Genomic DNA, 17,818 nt, shown 5'->3' on the forward strand with positions numbered 1-17,818 from the left:
GAAGGCTGCAAAACAATGTGTATAGTTTCACACACCTTTGTGAAAATATATTCATATTCTAATACTCAGCAAAATGTTCTGCTTTCTGTGGTGAGATCATGTTTTTTTCATTTTCCTTTGTATATTTTTCCTTTCTCCATAAAAATGCATATTATTTCTATAATCCTAAAAAGAAATAATGAATCAGAAAAATAAAGTTTTCCTGTTCGATTCTTTCAAATTTTCTGGGGTGTTTCCACAATAGAGGTTGAAATATATCACTATACGTGGGGTTCACTGTGGTTGATCCAAGTCAAGGATGCTTCGAGGTAAGCTGCTCCCTACACACACGCACATGCCCCGTAGTGTGAAGCCATGGTGGGGGAAGTGGGCTCCTAGCGGGATTTCCAACCACAGAGCATTTCGTCATGCAGCCAGGTCAGGGGCAGGCCCTACCGAGTTTACCCCACAACACTGTTCAAGGCTGAACAAATGGAAAACTGAGCAATGCAAGTCAGAGCAACAAGTGACCCTGTCATATTCTAAACCAACAGCCAGGTTTATTTCCTTTGTGTAGAAGCTTAATTTCAGTGGTTGGCGCTGAGGTCACTGCCAGCGTGAAGCTGGGAACCCTTGCAGGTCATGCACAGCAGCGGCCATGTGAGGAGGAAAGAGAAGGCCTAGCAGGGAAGAAGCCAGGGGTTCCCGCCCTGGACGGGTCCCGCGCTGTGCCCTGGATGGCCCCTCAGGCTTTGTGACCCTGGACCTCGCCTGCGTCCCCTTCCCTCCTCTGACAGGCGGTGGAGAACCAGCAGCTCTCCAAGGGCCTCCCTGGTATGGAACGGGGCAGAAGCCGGGGTACCAGCTCTGTGGGCTTCACTGACCTCTACCACACAAGTCTTTAACAGGGCAGAGTGCACAAGGCTGAAACCCAACTTCAGGCCACCCAAATACTCAGGAGGATGAGATTAAACACAATTAAATGCCATCAAGGACAGGACTGTGGCACCATGGACATCAGTGCTCTGACTGAGTTGTCCCTCACCAGTGTGCATGACTTCAAACACGAAGACAAGGATTAAAGGGCATTTCCAACCCCTTATTATCAGAACCCAGGGCCAGGACCCTGATGCCTACTGCATTGCCCGAGAGGATGCATGGCTCCTAAAGCACAGGGGCGGCCACCTCCGCAGAGCTACCCGAACAGCTAATTATGTCCGGAGTCAATGGCTTGAAATGAGAAACAAGACAGACAGCCTCTTGATTAGCTTTAAAGGCAAATAACTTTCTGGAAAAAATTAAAAATCGTGGTCTCTTTAGGGCAAGATCCCTGAATTCAGCCATTTTCTTATTTCATAAAAGTTTAAGAGTGAGCTAAGTGAAAATCCAAGATGCTCTATTTGCTCTTATTATAAATTTTGATTCTGCTAAATGTCAATATTTTATGTCACCAAATTTAGCCAGAGTCAAAGTATTTTGCTTTTGTATGTTAGGATTCCAACAACTGAACATTAGAAAAATCAATGCTGTCCTAGCAAGCAAGCGTCTCAAGATTGCAAGCAACAGCATCTGCTGATTTTGGACATATTTACTCTATGTGCCCTAAGACTTCCTTCCTGTCTGTTTAAAAAATTAATTTGCCTCTACATTTCTGTTTTTATTCAGCACTGGAAATTAAACCCAGAGCTTTTGCCCTGAGCTTCCTCCTCACGCCTTTCCATGCTTTATTTTCAGACAGGATCTCGCTAAGTCTCTGGGTCCCCAGCCTGGACTCTAATATGGGACTCTGCTGCCTCAGCCTCCCAGAGTGCTGGGTTACTGGTGTGAGCCACCACTCCCAGCTGTAGTTCTTTTTTGGAAACCAACTCAATCTTAATTTTCTAAAGCGTTGGCAGAGACATAAATGGGTACACACATAGGTGGTGCTGAAGAAAGCAATCCTCACCTGTTTTTTTCATGAATTTTTAGAATTTCATTTGTCTGTTGAAGAAGCTGCTTCTCTAGTTTGTACGTTGACAATGAATTCTCCAGCAGTTGTATTTCAAGTCGAGAAGTCTGGTTTAGTACCTTAACATAAAAGATAAAAACATTTTCAACTTCAATCACAAATCAAAACATACAAAAGAATTGATTTTTCTTTAGCTTTTGTCCTTACATATTTCCTCAAGGGTAATTAATTATGTAGTATATTTTCTACCAACTATGGCTTTATCCATTTCTTAAACATACTATCAGTTCGAAATGGGAGTTGTGGTTGGGAACACTGGATGGTTGAATCTATTTTCATGCTTTAATCTTTGTGTTCTGAAACTGTAGCATAGTCTACTCTGCCAGTGGCTACTGTATTTTATCTCTAATGTTTCTCAGTGTGGAGTGGGTATTTGCACAAGGTTTGAAATACTGTGGGTACTTAGAATAACCGATGGGCATATGAGATACATCTGTCCAGACTGGTCACAACACAGCTCAGGAGGACTGGAGATCACACATTCACTGATCATGTATCATGTTGGACCGTGCCATCCCTCTGGATGTCCTATCACTCCCTAGATATGCCCCTCATGAGGCAGAGTTGTCACTCCCACTTTAGAAATGAAGAAACTGAGGTTCAGGGAGAGGCCGCATCCTCAGAGGAAGCCAAGAAAAAGCTTGGCGTGATTCTGCCATTCTATGTGGCGCCTAGGAAAGGCAGAGGCTCAAGTGCTGGGCTTCACCTGGGAACTGAGCCTGCGCCGAGGACGGGTGGCCTTCATCCTTCCAACTCCATGGCTTGGATCCTCCGGAAAGTAAACACCCACCCCGGTGGGTCCTGCAGACCCATGCTGCTGGCCAGGCCCCAGCTGTGCCCAGCCCTCCCCCTGTGGAGTCACCCTGCAGCCCCGGTCACTGTTCCCCATCTCCACCCTCCGCAGCAGCATATTTAGGGCAGGGAAGAGGCGAAGGAGTTTTAAAGCTCCTCTCTCACTTGGACACTCACAACCATCACATCTCTCTCCCCTCTTTTTAGAAGACTTCTGGGAATACTTTGCCAGGTCCATGTCCTGTGCAGGCAGGGGCAGCTCACGAGCAGGAGGGGCAGGAAAGCCTTTCCAGTCACACCTGTGCTGTGGGCTGGGCTGGTGACAGGAGGGGACACACCAGGATTAAAGAACACGGTAAATACTGGCTCACAGTGGGAGACACATTAGCAGATGATTGCCTTAGTTTCTTAAAAATGTCTATCTCAGAGGAAAAAGGGGAAAGACTACTTCAGATTAAAAGAAACAATTACAAATTGAAAAATAGAACATCTATAAAAGTTCTGGTGGAACCATAAAGAAAATATGACTGTAAATTAGATAGTCTTTGAAAATTATCATTCATCTCTGTCATGATATAGCAATGTATAATCAATGCCATACGCCTAGTATGTATGACATTTTATACCTATATATAATGTACGGTATGTTTAAAGTATGACCTCATTATATTTGAATACATTTTAACAGAATAACACAACTCTCTAGTCCACTAGGCTCAGTTCATAGAGTTTGCTGGTGATGCTGCTCCTCTCACCGACACAGAAGCAAGGCTGAGGTAACCCACTCAGCACGGCCCCCACACGGAGGAGGAACCCAGCGGTCTCCTGCTGCAGTCCCAGTTCTCTTGCACAGGCTCCTGAGCTACAAACAAGCAGCGTCCCTGGCTGAGAAAGGCGCCTCCCTTGCTCAGTCACTACTGCCTCCAACGTGCTTCGTCTCCAGAGACCAGGAGGTCTTCTTGGTGCAGCTCCTGGCATCTGGTATCTCCTCCCAACACATCCTAACGAGCACTGAGTCAGGAGGGGCCCACACTTCTCGGCTCAGAGCACAGAGGGCACAAATCACCGTGCCTGTCAGTGAGCACAGCTTCTCCTCGAAGTCCCGCTCTGACACATCAGCTCTGTGTGCATCTGCACTGCCACCGTGGCTGGGTTAGGAGGCTCCTGGGGAGGCGACGGGATTGCGGCAGAGGAGCTATGCTCCTCAGTGAATTCCTGCACTGATGTTCCCAGGTAGTTGTGCTGTCCAGAGGCCAGGTGGAGGTGGGCCACAAGGGTGCCGTGTCTTTGAGGGTGCATCTCTCACTGGCAGCATTCTCTGCAGCCCTGTTTCCTGGTCACCATTAAGTGGGCAGCTTTGCTCCTCCGTGCTCATCCTCTGTGATGATTCTGCCTTGGAACCAGCTGACCATGGACTGAAACCTCTGCAACTGTGAGCCAAGCAAACCTCTCCCTCTTGAGTTGGAGTGTCAGGTGTTTTGTGCCAACTGGAAAGCTGACTGGTACAAGCTCTTTATGCCCATACATTACCACCAACACACAATCCTCACATATGTGGGCTTGGGATCATTTCATTAAAATCTATGGATTTTAAGGGATTATGATTGATTTCATTGTTTAACAAAAACTTATGGAACTTACTATATATCAGGTCCTGTCCTAAATTTTAATGATAGAACACAGACCAGAACAAGACAACAAAAGTCTTTGCTCACTAGGAGGATATAACCGTATGCAAGGGTTGTTCAGATTTTCTCACAAAGATAGCAAATACCTCAGGCTGGCTGGGCCATCTGGTCTCTGCTACGACCACTGCACTCTGTTGCTGGACTGAGGAAGCAGAGATAAGATATTAATGAGTGGTAGTGGCAACTGTGCTCAATAAAACTATTTACAAGAAGAAATGGCCAACAATAGGGGTGCTGGTTTGTGACTTCTGGGAAGCAGATGATAAAACGGGGTTAGGCATGCAAGATATTTATCAGGGGAAACACTTGTGAAGGGTAAACGGAAGAGGCCAGAGGAGGAAAGAAGGAAGTTGGTGGATTGCAGCCCAGCCCTTGGGCAGCTGTGGCCAACGGGGAGCCCTCAGCCCAGGTTGTGTGTCAGCGGTGCTGTAGCTCCCGAGAGCGGAACCGAGCAGCCCTGCCACAATGGCTCAACCCCAGGGGTGGCGCCGGGGCCTGTGGCCTCTCCTCCGGCATGGTGGTGGACTTCAGAGCTCAATCCCTGGGGCTTCGGTCAGTTACACAGTCCACTGTCGCGGGGTGGAGAGGTGCGTTTCATGGCTGTAAGGAAAGCTCCATAGGAGATTAACCTGCTACACATGAAGATGTAGTTTAGAGATGTGTTGCCCTGACTCAAACTTGGGATCCAAGGGCTGCTGCATCTGCTATTATAAAACACATCACGTGAAGAAAGGACTCAAAGTAGTGGTTAACTTGGGCTAAATCCCACACTGAACACTGTGGTCACTGCACAAGTCATTGGAAGTTCTGGTGGGCACTTCCTGTAGTTACACAAGAGGAGAGTGCAAGGGCGCCTGGCCCTTGGGTTGCAGGCGGTGCTGTCTCAGGCGCCTGTGGATGGCATCAGAGGCCAGACGCCACTGTCACCCACGGGACAGGGCAGCTGCTGTCAGCTACAGGGAGCACGCAGGAGCTCTTGGTACCGCACTGTCTTTGCTTGGTCTGACGTCCGGCTCTGCCCTCTGTGGGGGCTGCTGACCATCCTGCAATTTTAGAGGAAGAAGGAGGCCCCAGGAAAAAGGCAGTCCTGAGGGGGGCTGTCTGGCTTTATCCCCCCACTACCTGTTCCACCTGCAAGTCACTCCACCTGTGTTTCATTGTCACAGCTTTAAGCAAAGGCTAGTGACGCTATTGACCCCACGGGACTTATAATTGTTATGCAGCTGATGTGCGTGGAATTGCTTAGAACAGGGCAGGGCACTGAGTCTCGCAGGGGATTTCAGTGCAGTCTGTTTGAGTGATAGCCCCACAGCTGAATCTCCCGGAGAAAGGAGGAGAAATAGAACTCCCTGACCGGAGGGACATACGCAGTCCCTGCTACTAATCCCTTCACAGAAAGGGGCTGCTGAGGAGCACAGACTCTAGTCCAAGTGACAGCCAGAAAGAAGGACGTGCATCTTCCCCCAGACACACATCCAGCCGGGGAGCTGTAGGCGCGGTACCACTGCAAACCTGGCTGTGCCGTCCTCGGTTAGGCTTCGTGTAGAAGGGCAGAAGAGGACTAGAGAGCAGGAGCTTCCTGCCTTTAAAACACCATCCTGTGAAATCTGGGCACGGAAATGGCCTACAAAGCCACTGCATGCGTTCTCGAAATAACGGAGGCCCCAGACTGAGTTTCAGGAGCAGCCGTGCTCACTAATATGAACTGTGGACGTACAAGCAAAGTCACTCAAACTTTTTAAGCCTAACCCCAGACAGCACAGAGGGCGTGCGGCTGCCAGCTCACTGCCCACACACAGCGCGCACGGACGTGGCCCTGCCTCGCCACTGCGTGTGTCTTCCTGGAGCACGGCCCACTCCACAGTCACACCTGTGCCCTCGGGCGGACCTTACACGAGAGGGTGTGGAGCCCCACAGCTGCGAATGCAGGGACAACTGAAGACACTGCCAGAAGCTGGGAAGGACGCACAAATTTCACCTCCTAAGGTGGACCTCCTAAGTTTGATTTTCTTCTCGGCCTGCCTCTTACTGCTAGTGCTGAGGGATTTGCGACTTTGTTTCTCAGGTTTCGCCGAGCTTAAAACTGTCGTGAAGTATCCAACAGACTCCCGCCGGCCTTCCATAATGCGCTGTAGCTGTTCCACGCAGGGAGCATAACTTGCTTTTTAATTATCTGAACTATTTTCCATAAAGCTCATGTCTCCTGGCTGGCAGAATGCAGAATGCAGAATGCAGAATGAGTTGTCATCGTTTAAAACCTTAGGCTGCATGCACCTTCACAGTGTGGAGATTAAATGTTACCACCAGGAACGTTTTCTCCGCAACTCTAATTCTTAGATGGGAAGAAAATAAAAACAACCCTAGGTAAAGGTTGCTGGGGATGGGAGAAGGGAAAAAACTCTGTCACGTCTGTCATAAAAGTTAGAACAGAAGTTACAGGAACTCAAATGTGCAGTCCAGGATGTTGTGTTTTTCAGTTTATGAACACATGAGAGCGTTTTGTAGCAGAGGGGAAGCAGTCTGCTCTATACAAATAAGAGAGAAAAGTCACATTCCCTACACCACAAGAAGCCACACTTGCTTGGTGTGATAACACATGACTAAACAAGTCTGGTAATCATGGTCTCAATATGTAGTTTCTTCCTCTCCTTCTTCCTACACTTATATGAGGATAATGTAAAACAGAAATATTTTCTGAAGCCTATGTGATTTATTTCTCTGACTCAGTCATCAATAAACTTCATTTTCAACTTGGTAATGATTGGTATTTCTAATCAAGGCGCATAGAAAAAAAGAAAAGAACAGTGCAGTTTTGAGTCCTGAATTCTATTTATTACTTGCAACAGCATAGAAATCACAAAAATGACTCAAATGTCCTGACCTACATGCTCTAAGTGGCTTTTATACACATCCTTCATACGTGGGAGAGTGTGTGTTTACGTAAGGTGCTCCAGCCATAGGTACTACCATTGTTATTTCTCTCTAAACACTGGCATATGATCGTGATGCCACTAATGCAAATGAGATGCAATAAAATCGATATAAACTGCACGTCGTTTTCGTGTTTACGTGTTTCAGCTGGGCTGCAGAATTTTACCCCACTGACATAACATCAGCCCTTGAGTTTCAGAACGGTGACAGGAGCAACTGTTTCTGTAGCCACAGGGGCATGAAGAGCTCATCTTTCATCATCAAAACCCTGTCTGCTGTTTGCACAAAGCGGCAAGGGTGCGTCTGCAACTCTGATGATTAAAATGCATCCTAGTTTTCATTGATCTGTGCTCAAAAAGCATTTCGTCATACCTGTTAGGGGACAGATAAGCAAACAGGCATTTCTGATCGGTCCACTGGGGGCTTTCTTTTAGCTCACAGACTTGCAGGTGCATAAAAGCAAGCATTACCAGAGACGCAAGAAGGCAGGTCCAGAGTGAGAATCCAGCCGCGAATGCGACCCGATGAGTTCTTGTATTTGACATCAGACCACATCAAGGTTGGTGGATGCAGTGTATTTGAATTTAGGCGCAGATTAGGCCCTAAAGCAGCCCTGTGTTTGTTAATACACCAACCCCTTAAATCCAAAGAAGTAAGTGCAGCATGTCAGGTGGTCTTGTTATTGCCAATCAACAAAAATGTCTGTTTCCCCAGTCTGCGCTGAAATGTACATTGTGTTTATGAAGTATGCTAAAGAATGAAAATGAGGAAGCAGCTCAGGGTGCAGACTGTGGCCCAGAGCCCTACCTGGGTCTCCACGTCCGTCAGCTTCCGGGTCTGCTCTGCAGTCTGTGTCAGAAGGCTGGTCCCAATCTCCAGCATGGTGGCCGTGTGGTTCTGAACTGCGTTCTGCTGTATCTGTGCCATCTCCGACTTCATATTTTCCACAATGTAATTCTCAAGCTGCAAGAGACAGAGCACAAGCACGCTACGTTATGAGCAAGTCCTCTGGGTCAGGTCACATAATATTTACAATGACCAAAAAGACATAGCCACAAGCGGGCCATCTGGCGGGGGCCCCTGTGTCTGGGGAGCTGGGCAGATGGAAGCGGAGCGCTCGGCAGTCTGGCTGCTGGCAAACCCTGCTCTACTGATGCACGCAGACAGGAATCCCTGCCTTCCTGAGCGTTTGTCCTGGGATTGCGCATTTTTGTCGCTGACAGGATCTCATCTAACCACACAGCAAAGACAGGAGAAAGGCTGTCGGACTCACTGTTCCTTTAACTCCTTCTGCCAAGGAAGGGGAGTCAGAGGGGTCAGTGATGAGCTCAGGTCGCCCGGTCAGAATCCAACAGTGAGCAAAGAAGTTTACTCTAAGGTTCCGTTCTCTGGTCTTTTCATGATGCCGCACCAACCACCCACCTCAGCCAAGTCCCGCCTCTTGCTTGCATTTCCTTTGTGATCAGCAAAAGGCTGCACTGCCCAGGGATGTGCTCCACAGGCGAGGGAGGAGGGCAGGTGCCCGGGCAGCCTTCAGTGAACTTAGGACCAATTCAAATGCAGGCAGCGACGAGGAGCCGGACGCCAGCTGCACGTGATTCCCGTGCTCATTCACAGGCTCAGACTGGGCTCTGAAAGCGCGGCCTGGGAAGCAGCATTTGCACTTGCTGCCCTGGGTGGAATGTGTTGCTTCACAGTGCACCTCGGTGAACACCACAGGGGCCGGGAAGAAGGGTTGAGGGCACCCAAGAGGGGATGACCGCCACCCACAGAGGAGGGGAACCTGGGCCTGCTTGGAGAGAGAGAAGCAGCCAGCACCCTGTCAGCGCCCTCCGCTCCCGGCCCTTGCAGTGATCGCATTTTGTTACCAATTACGTGTGTGGGAATTGAGTCCCAGAGACACCAGGTCCAAGGCCGCACAGCACCGGCAAGCCGGCCTTGGCCCTAGTGCTGAGTCCTCACCCCTCACCCCAGCTCTCTCGCCACTTGGACAGCGTCGCCAAGTCGAGCTTAGCAAGCCGGTTCCAAATCACTAACAGCTATGTGATTTTTACCAGTTTAGTGAACCACGGTGCGCCCACAACTTCACCATCCATAGTAACATCATCATCATGTAATAAATATAGTCTCCGAGTAAATTCCCCTTCGTGAAGCTCTGGCAGCTCAATTTCTAACATCATCCCTTGCTTATTTCTATTAATCATATATGAATATGCCCCAAACCAATAAAAACAAAGCTTAAAATAAAGCTCATGTTGTTATTAATAAATTCTGAACTTGTTCTCTGTCATCTCTCAAATCAGAAGTGCACAGGGAGCAAGAGGAATTCAACCTGTGAAAGTTTGCTATAAAAGTGCAAAACGGACCAGAATAAATATCTGAAAATTATTGTAATAAAATTCAAGGTCTCTAGGCCAAGTTCTGGCTTTTCTCCAGGTATATGAACACATGTAAGCAACATGGGAGAGTTGCAGAAAGAGTGTGGTCGGAGCTGCAAGCATTTGGCATCGTGGATTCCATGTCACGTTTCCCCTTCCTAGTCACTTCCCCTGACTTCCTGCAGGAAGCGGTCTTCCATCCCTTCAGAATAAGTGCTATGGTCTTCTAGACCCTCCTAGCTTCCAGAGGGGCTGCAAGTTCAAGCCTGGCAAGCCACAAGGAATTGCTTGTGCTTAGCAAGCACGAGTTCTCATGAGTGGACAGGCCTTATAACCAAGGTCATTAAAACTCTGTTCTGGAATTGAGTCCAGTGAGTTCATGCAAGAACTTCTTCCTTCGTGATTAATATGCTGGTAACACAGACGGCTGATGCTGTTGATGCCAAATTTTACCACCAAAAAACCAGAGCCAGCCTAAGAATGAAGTCAATTCAGAGAAAACGACGGGGAGATGGACAGATCCACGGGTGGACGGAGGCAGCCAGGTGACACAGACAGAAGGCTGTGTGTTCAGCATCCAGCTCTGGCCATGCATGCAGTCAGGTCCACCCTTGGGCAGTTGCCAGTCCCATGGCCTAATGACCTCCCCAACAGCCAGGGTTTCTTCTTCTTTCAGTCACATCGACACATGCTTTTAACACAACCCCAAAAACGTCAACTACTACATTTGATAGACGCTTAACTATAGAAGCCCAAGACAGGTACCACTAGCAGATGCTCCTTGCTTGTCCTGGGGATTCGAGCTCCTCACGGAGATGTGTGTTCCTTGTGAAGATGTCACCTGCCATGCACAGCTGGCATTGTCCACTGCCTGGTACACGGCAGTCACTGAGTTAAGTGCTTCCCTTTTATAAAAGGAAAAACCTAGACAACTCCACATGTTACAGCAGCTTTGTAGATGAGACTCTTGAGGCTTTGAAACCCACACATGAGCTGCAGGAGACCCTCACCCCCACCTCCAGTGGGCACATTCTTCACCACCAGCACATCCCGCCTCGACTCCTGACTCCGCCTTTTAACCTGTGGCTCCTCATGGTTAGAACTACATGGAGGGCATGGAGATTTGAGGGACAGGCAGCGTGCGGAGGTTTCCAAGGGCATGCACTGGACAGCACTTTTCAGTGCTTCAGTGGAATTCTGATCCAAGCAAGGAGGCTTGTTTCTCAAACTGTGGTGGGGGCACACCCCCCGAGTGAGAGCTGGGGGTTAAGTTGAGAAGTTGAGAAGTTGCTGAGCACAGAGCTGATGAGTTATAAAGTGGGAGATCCCAACCTGAACGTGAAGCAATGTGCTCACACTGCCATTGTCAAGGCCTGACTCTAGCGATTGACAAACTACTGGGCAGACGAGCCTGAGAGGACGCTGTTGGACTGGATATGAAGCACGATGAGAAGTAATGGCAGATGCTTCCTTAAGCAAGGAACGTGCGTTTCACACACACCATCTCACCCTTGCTTCTCACCCCACAACGTGAGCCTAACTGCACTTCCCAGCTTGAGAAGCAGCCTCGGGGGTGACTGCTCTTCTAATCTCCACTCACCTAAGAGTTGGTTCCTCGTGTGTTGCTGGACTGGCTGCCTGCTGAGGACGGATTTCATTTGCGTCAGCCCTTGTGTATTCATTTCTTACTCCTCCGAGAGGAGCAGCACTGTCAGAGTGAGTTCTCTCTTTATGTACAGGGGGCCGAGTGAACCCGTGGTGAGATAAGCCCTCAAGGCCAGGGGGGCATGAATAAAGGGGATCGCTGGAAATACGATGAATTTTTCTTAGTGTATAAGTTCACTTGTTCTGCTCATTCTGTTTCTTATATGCCACTGTAAAGCACAACAAAGCAAATGACAGCTACGCACTAAACCTCTCCTGAGGCCGGGTGAGCATGGAGTTTGTCAACTCTCATTGTTACTATTTTCTGTGGTTTGCTAGTAGGAAACAGAGGCTTGTGGAAGTCAAGTGAGTTGTCTAAAATCACTCAAGAGCTGGTGGCCGAACTGGTTCCCTGCTTTTTGATATTGACACCAGTACCACAGATGCATTCTGAGAGTGTGCAACATTCACACAGCGAAAATGTAAAGCGAACACTGGAAATGACGCAGAGAAACTTGTTCACAGATGAAGAATGGTTCAAATCTGTGAGTTAAACCTTCGAATCTGATTCATGGCTGTGATATCCTGGGAAATGTTGCAGGTGGTGAGAAAGCAAATAGCCAGCCAACTGTATGACAAGCGGTGTTGCTAAATAGACAAGAAAAACTATCCTTAAGAAGTGAGGATTGTCACTGAGCATCTACTGTAGTTCCCTCCTAAACTGTTGCCTCCATCTTTTGCTGTGATGAACGGTGAGTGAATACTGCCACTACCTGTCGCAAGAAAGAGGGGACCGGGGCTGCACTCAGAATCACAGCCTGGGCAGCCTGGGGGCCAAGAGAAGCAGCGCCGGTGTGAGACCCCGACATCCTGCCCACCAAGCTCATTTGCTGTCTTTTCCCCACAAGAGATCACTTCAAAGGCTCTCTCAAAGCACAGCATATCTTAGAGCACCAGGAATACAATTTCTCCATGTAATTCTTAAGCAAATAACATTTTAAACCCTATAATAATTGACAAAGGCATCCTTGGCTTAAAATATGTTGTAGATTAAGGGGACCCTGGCTGGATGCAGATGCATATGGTATTACTCAGTTAGAGTAGAATAACCATGAAGTAAAATAAAATGTTAAATATGGGAAAGTCATAAAAAGGTAAAACAATGCAAAAAATGCCTTCAACATTGATGGTTTTATCTAATATTATTGTTTCATAAATCAGTGGCAATACTGAAAATGCAGCTATATCCAGGTTTACGACCTTATAAGCAGAGCCTGTGGAGGCCAAGCATGTCATTTGCAGGCATTTCTATGACTGTAGCTCTTCTTTCAAAGTGGAAAGTTTAATTGTTCCTGCAGATGATGGATCTAGTTAGTTAATATCTGCAGCAGTTCCTGTGCTGACATCCAGGACAGGGAACCATTTTTCATTTGGGCATCTGAAGCCATTGGCAAAGGGAAGCTGAAAGAGGTAGCAAATGTTATGAGCGCCAGCAGTCCCGTTTCATCGGTACAACCTCTTAGGTTCAGAGAGGCTGCAGGAGGCAAGGTGAAGTGGCTAAGAGATGTCAGATGCCAGGACACAGCCAGTTGTGTGGGAAACAGGGCGTCAGCCACACTTCCCGTCAGGTTCCACAGCTCCTACGACTTGCTTCATCCATCTGCAGGCTCCTGACCTGGGCGCCTGTCGCAGCACCAGCTCATACCTGCTGTCTCCTGCCCAGACAGCCCCTGTGCTTCTCTAGCTTTGCTCTCCAGTCTCGGTGCCCGCCAGCTGCCCCTCGGTCACTGAGCCTCGAAAATCCATCGATTTTATGCTTTGAATGCATCATCTCACAAATGGCAAAAACCAGAATTAAATGCCCCAATTACCCCATGTACGCCCAGGTTGTATGTGACAGTCTAAGTGTGTCTGTGATGGAGGCGTGCTGTGGACACAGCCTGGTGTGAAACACTCAGAGTGCGAAGTCGACACAGAAGGGCGTGGACAGGCCACTTCTGTGGGGCAGGTGAGCGCAGTGACAGATCTCTGCTTGACAGGCTTCTGGGTACTGGTGTCACAGGTGTGAGCTGACACTCATTTCTCACCCCCCACGGAGCAGCAGCACGCCCAGTGACACAACAGGAGGAGTCCCAAGGGAGTCCCAGAAAGCCCTGGGTGGGTACTTCCTGGGCAATCACTTCTCTGGGTCCTGACTCTTTTAAGACTGCAGGGGAGAAGGGGTGTGCTGTTGAAAGTTGCCTACATCATAGGCAGTGCCCCAGAGGCTGGGCCAGGACCCACACAGCCAGCCTGCCTTTGTGTAAACAAGTGAGAGCGTCCACTAGCTTGGCACCTCTCTTCCACACAAGGAAAAGGTCATGGTCATGAGCTCATGAAACATTTACGTCTGCTTAATCTTTCCCTTTCTATCTTTTACACCAAAGCTGGTGTAATAAAACTGCCTTCAGCCAGGAGCCGGGATACCTGGACTTTAATCCAGGTGTGATCGTTGATCTACTCCAAGTCATCCGAGTGGGTTGGGTCTGAGCTATCATCTGTGAAACGAGACTGGATTAGATGGTCCCTGATGTCTCCAGGAGCGCTCACTGCCTTGATTTAAAACTTCCTTTATGAAGTGAGTCTGCAAGATTTTAATTTAAAATTGAAATATGAATGCACGCATCGAAACCTATAAAACATGTTGTGCACATTCTTACGGCAGTACGGCCTCAGTGACACCAGCACGCAGCAGAGAAGCCGGGGTTGAGCCCTGGGAGCAGGCGAATCCGTTTCAAGACAAAGAATGAGAATCTCAGAATCTCTTAAGCCCCAGGCACCATCCCCGCCAAAACAGATTCTGTATCTTTCCTCGACACAACCTGGCTCTCTTCCTATCTGTTTTCTCTCAAGGAATGGCAGAATTATGGGGCATCCACCTCCCCCAGCCAGAGGCATCCTCCTGAGGGCTCTCCCGTTTCCTACACCCAACCAGCGTGGGGCTGTGTGGCTCTGTCCCCGAAGGCAGACTGGCTCCACTCCTCTCCCTCCGCTCACGTCCTCCGCAACCCTTTGTCCTCACAGCCACTGACCAAGGTCAGACTCATCATTCTCCTTTGGGCTCTGTGACAGCCCAGCCTGTAACCGCCCTCGTCTCCAGCACGCTTCCTCCCATCTGTCATTCTTGCATCCCGAAGGCGAGGCTCTGCCGCCCCTGCCTACCCTTCGGGCTCACACCTGCGGTTGTCACCGTTCCTGCCCGCTCCTCCCCATCTGCCTGGGTCCTGCGTCCAGACACTCAATCACCAATCGATCTGTTTTCCTGGCAAACACCCGGTATTCTCTGTGCTCCCATGCCAAAGGCTTCTCCATCTCCTCCCCTCTTCCCTTAGGCGAGGGCCTACTTTTAGGGCTCACTCGGGTTTCTCCCTAGCGGGCGCCTTTCAGGACTGCACCTTCGGCGGCAGCCTTCCTGCTGCTTCCGGAACATGCCATGCCTGTTTCCTGACAGCACCGCCCCGCGCTCTGGTGCCTCGCCGCCTCTGCCTCCTAACAGCGGCGCTGTCCGCTCCGGGCACGCAATGGGCCATCAACACTGACAAGATAAACCAGCTAACGTATGAGTAAATGGCCTTGTGCGTGAATACCCACAGTCAGTGTGAGGTTACGCTTGCTCTGTAAGCAGGAAATAGCACTTTAGCAATTACTAGTCACCTCGTTTTGAAAGGCAGTGGGACCAGTGTATATGCTGCAAAGTACGCCGTGTGACGGCAAATACCCTCACGCCTGATTGTGCTTTGTGCACACGGGCTGCATGTTCCCAACCATGTGCATCAGCTGTCCACGTCCTGAAGCTCTGTTCATTTCACTGCCGTTCATTTTGTTAAAAGTCCATTCAAAATAACCATGTCCAGTTTCTGGAAGGAGATGTGTTTGATATGAAATTTAATTACTACAGATAATGCCTGTTAAACTATTAGGAACAGCTCCAGTATTCTGCCTACCAACTTGCAAATCTTACTCTTTATTCTGAATTCAAATTTTTATGACAGAAAATTGAAAGAACTACAAAGAAACTTGATATACATTATTTTAACGTGATCATTCTTAAACTGAACAAGATATTGTTTTGATCACAAAATTGCAAACACACCTTCTTTTCCTTTAATGCTTTCTAGTCTTGTTTACCTCACTCACGTAACTTAACCCTGCTCGCTACACAGAACACACCCTGGTTCACTTAGCGAGGGAAAGGAACTCTGACGTTTGAACTGCCCACCACCCGGCAGACAGTATGTTAGAGGGCCATAGGCAATGGAGGCCCCCAGGAGAATCCACCTAAGAGACAACCTCTGCTGACGACTTCATGTCTACTATGACAATGGCAGCAATACAACCAAACACATCAATGCTGACGAATGTGCAAAGGAAACCTGCATTCGGCACCACAGGACTCGCTGGGGCTCTAGAACACAGGAGACACTCAGGAGGGGCCTTCCAGAGACCGCAGGTGTCAGGGTTTGCAGAGCATCTTCAGGAGGCAGAAAGCTGCTTCCATTTCAGAGAAGTTGTGAGATATCAGCCCTGAAGTCAAACACTGCTCCAAGCAAACCTCTCTGCTCAATGTTCAATGATCAGACCGTTACTCTCTCACTCGAGTCACTTCTCTTCTTGGGAGGGAACTTTGCCATCTTTCTGCTCCATGAAGGCTCTTAAGTTTAAAGGGTTCTGAAATTTTCTTTCTTCTGTTTAGGCAAAATCAATGGTAAAAGTGTGAATGTGTGGTATGCATGTGTGTGTATGTGCCTGTGCTGTCCTACATTGGAGGAGCAGTGTCACAGTCAGTGCAGGCAGAAGCTGTTGATGTCACCACCCTGTGACAAGCATCTCAATGCATCATGTGTGGTCCAACCTATCTTCCCTGAGTAATATTTCAAAATGTTCTTATATACATCACTGGTGGAAGACTTACTGGGATGCATGGAAATAGTCATTCAAAGCACAGGAAAGGGGTAAAGATAGCTGTCTCTTTTTCCTTACTTTCATCACAGCTGGACAGAAGCTCACCTTACATGGTGAGGAACAATCTCTCTGGGCAGCAACTCCACCTACAAACGGCAGCTCCATGCAGCAACTTTCACTCTTTTTGTAAAAGTCGGTCTGACACTCTTTACCTAGCCTTGGAGCCATAGATCACCTCACAGAGCCACCCCTGACTTCTTCCTGTCCTCTCCGAGCTGTGAGCGCTTGGGACCGCCCAGTGAGTGCTGGCTGGAAGGTGGTTGTTCTAATCCATTGGCAAGTGTGGATTTTCAGTGATGTTTTTAAATCATGTGATGTTGCTATGTGCACTTTGAAGCTATCATACACATTTCACAGAGGTCACACTTCAACATGCTTGCTTTTCTAGTAAGAAATGACACATAGCACAGACAACTAGACTTCTCCCCCACGCAGTGGACCTGCACTTCAATCAGAAGTTGATGTGTGCTCTTACTACAAAGACTATTATATTTTAAAGATTTGCCAAAAATATTACCTTATTTCATGGCCCCTTCAACTCTGTTATTTTCTAATAACATTATGTTTTAAGACCTGAACATATTGGCAGTGTAGCTTTAGTATGGTTTACAAGGTTGAGTTAGGTGTAGTAACCCTAACTGCTAATAAAATATCCTTCTGCTGTGGGGAGGAATACACAGTCTGCCAGACTCCCGTGACCCCAAGTTTGAGCGTGGATGCACGAAGGAGCAAATTATTCCTCAGTCTCACACGAAGCCCCCAGGGTTTCTTCTCTCGGAACGGAAGGAAAACTGTGATGAATCTTCCTCCACTTGAAGACTGTATCTCAAGAATTGGAAAGAATAATTTTTATTTTTGGCAAATAGCTATTTCCCAGAGAGAGCAATTAGGGGGTTGAGAAAGGAAGGGAAACAATTTACCAGAACTAAAAATTGATTCTATAGTTCTCAAACATAAATTACTACATTAAAGGTTTAAAATAGCCATGACCACAATCATGAGACGGCACTCCCAACTCCTTTCCCTTCCACTGAAACGGCTTTGGAGTCCAGATTTCAAGGTACAAAGCATGGCTTTTGTGGCTTAAAGGGAAAAAACTCTTTCTGCTCAACATAATGAGCACATACATTATGATATATTTAGAATGCTCTCCATGGTGGCAGTGAATCCAGACACGCATCTCTCCCTGGGAAAGGCGAGAAACGCCAAGCTGTGAGCAGTGTCCATCTCAGGGATGGACATGCAGGTAATTTATTTTCTTCTTGAAATGGTTTGGTATTTTCCATGATCTTTAAGAAAATGAGAACTTTGCTGGGCATGGTGGCACATGCCTGTAATCCTAACACTTGGGAGGCTGAGGCAAAAGGATCGTTGTGAGTTTGAGGCCAGCCTGAGCT

General features: G+C 48.1%; 1 protein-coding gene across 1 annotated transcript in view; it reads right to left on the reverse strand.

The window, feature by feature from the left end:
• Positions 1-17,818, reverse strand: part of Angpt1 (angiopoietin 1) — a gene marked incomplete in the record, with an annotated part of 187,188 nt that overhangs the window by 70,512 nt on the left and 98,858 nt on the right. The window contains 2 exon segments of the mRNA XM_005381965.2: positions 1,925-2,046; positions 8,206-8,361. Coding sequence (XP_005382022.2) covers positions 1,925-2,046; positions 8,206-8,361 — 278 coding nt within the window.

This window comes from Chinchilla lanigera, unplaced genomic scaffold (genome assembly GCF_000276665.1).
Source record: "Chinchilla lanigera isolate Chin_1 unplaced genomic scaffold, ChiLan1.0 scaffold00016, whole genome shotgun sequence".
Lineage (NCBI taxonomy): Eukaryota > Metazoa > Chordata > Mammalia > Rodentia > Chinchillidae > Chinchilla > Chinchilla lanigera.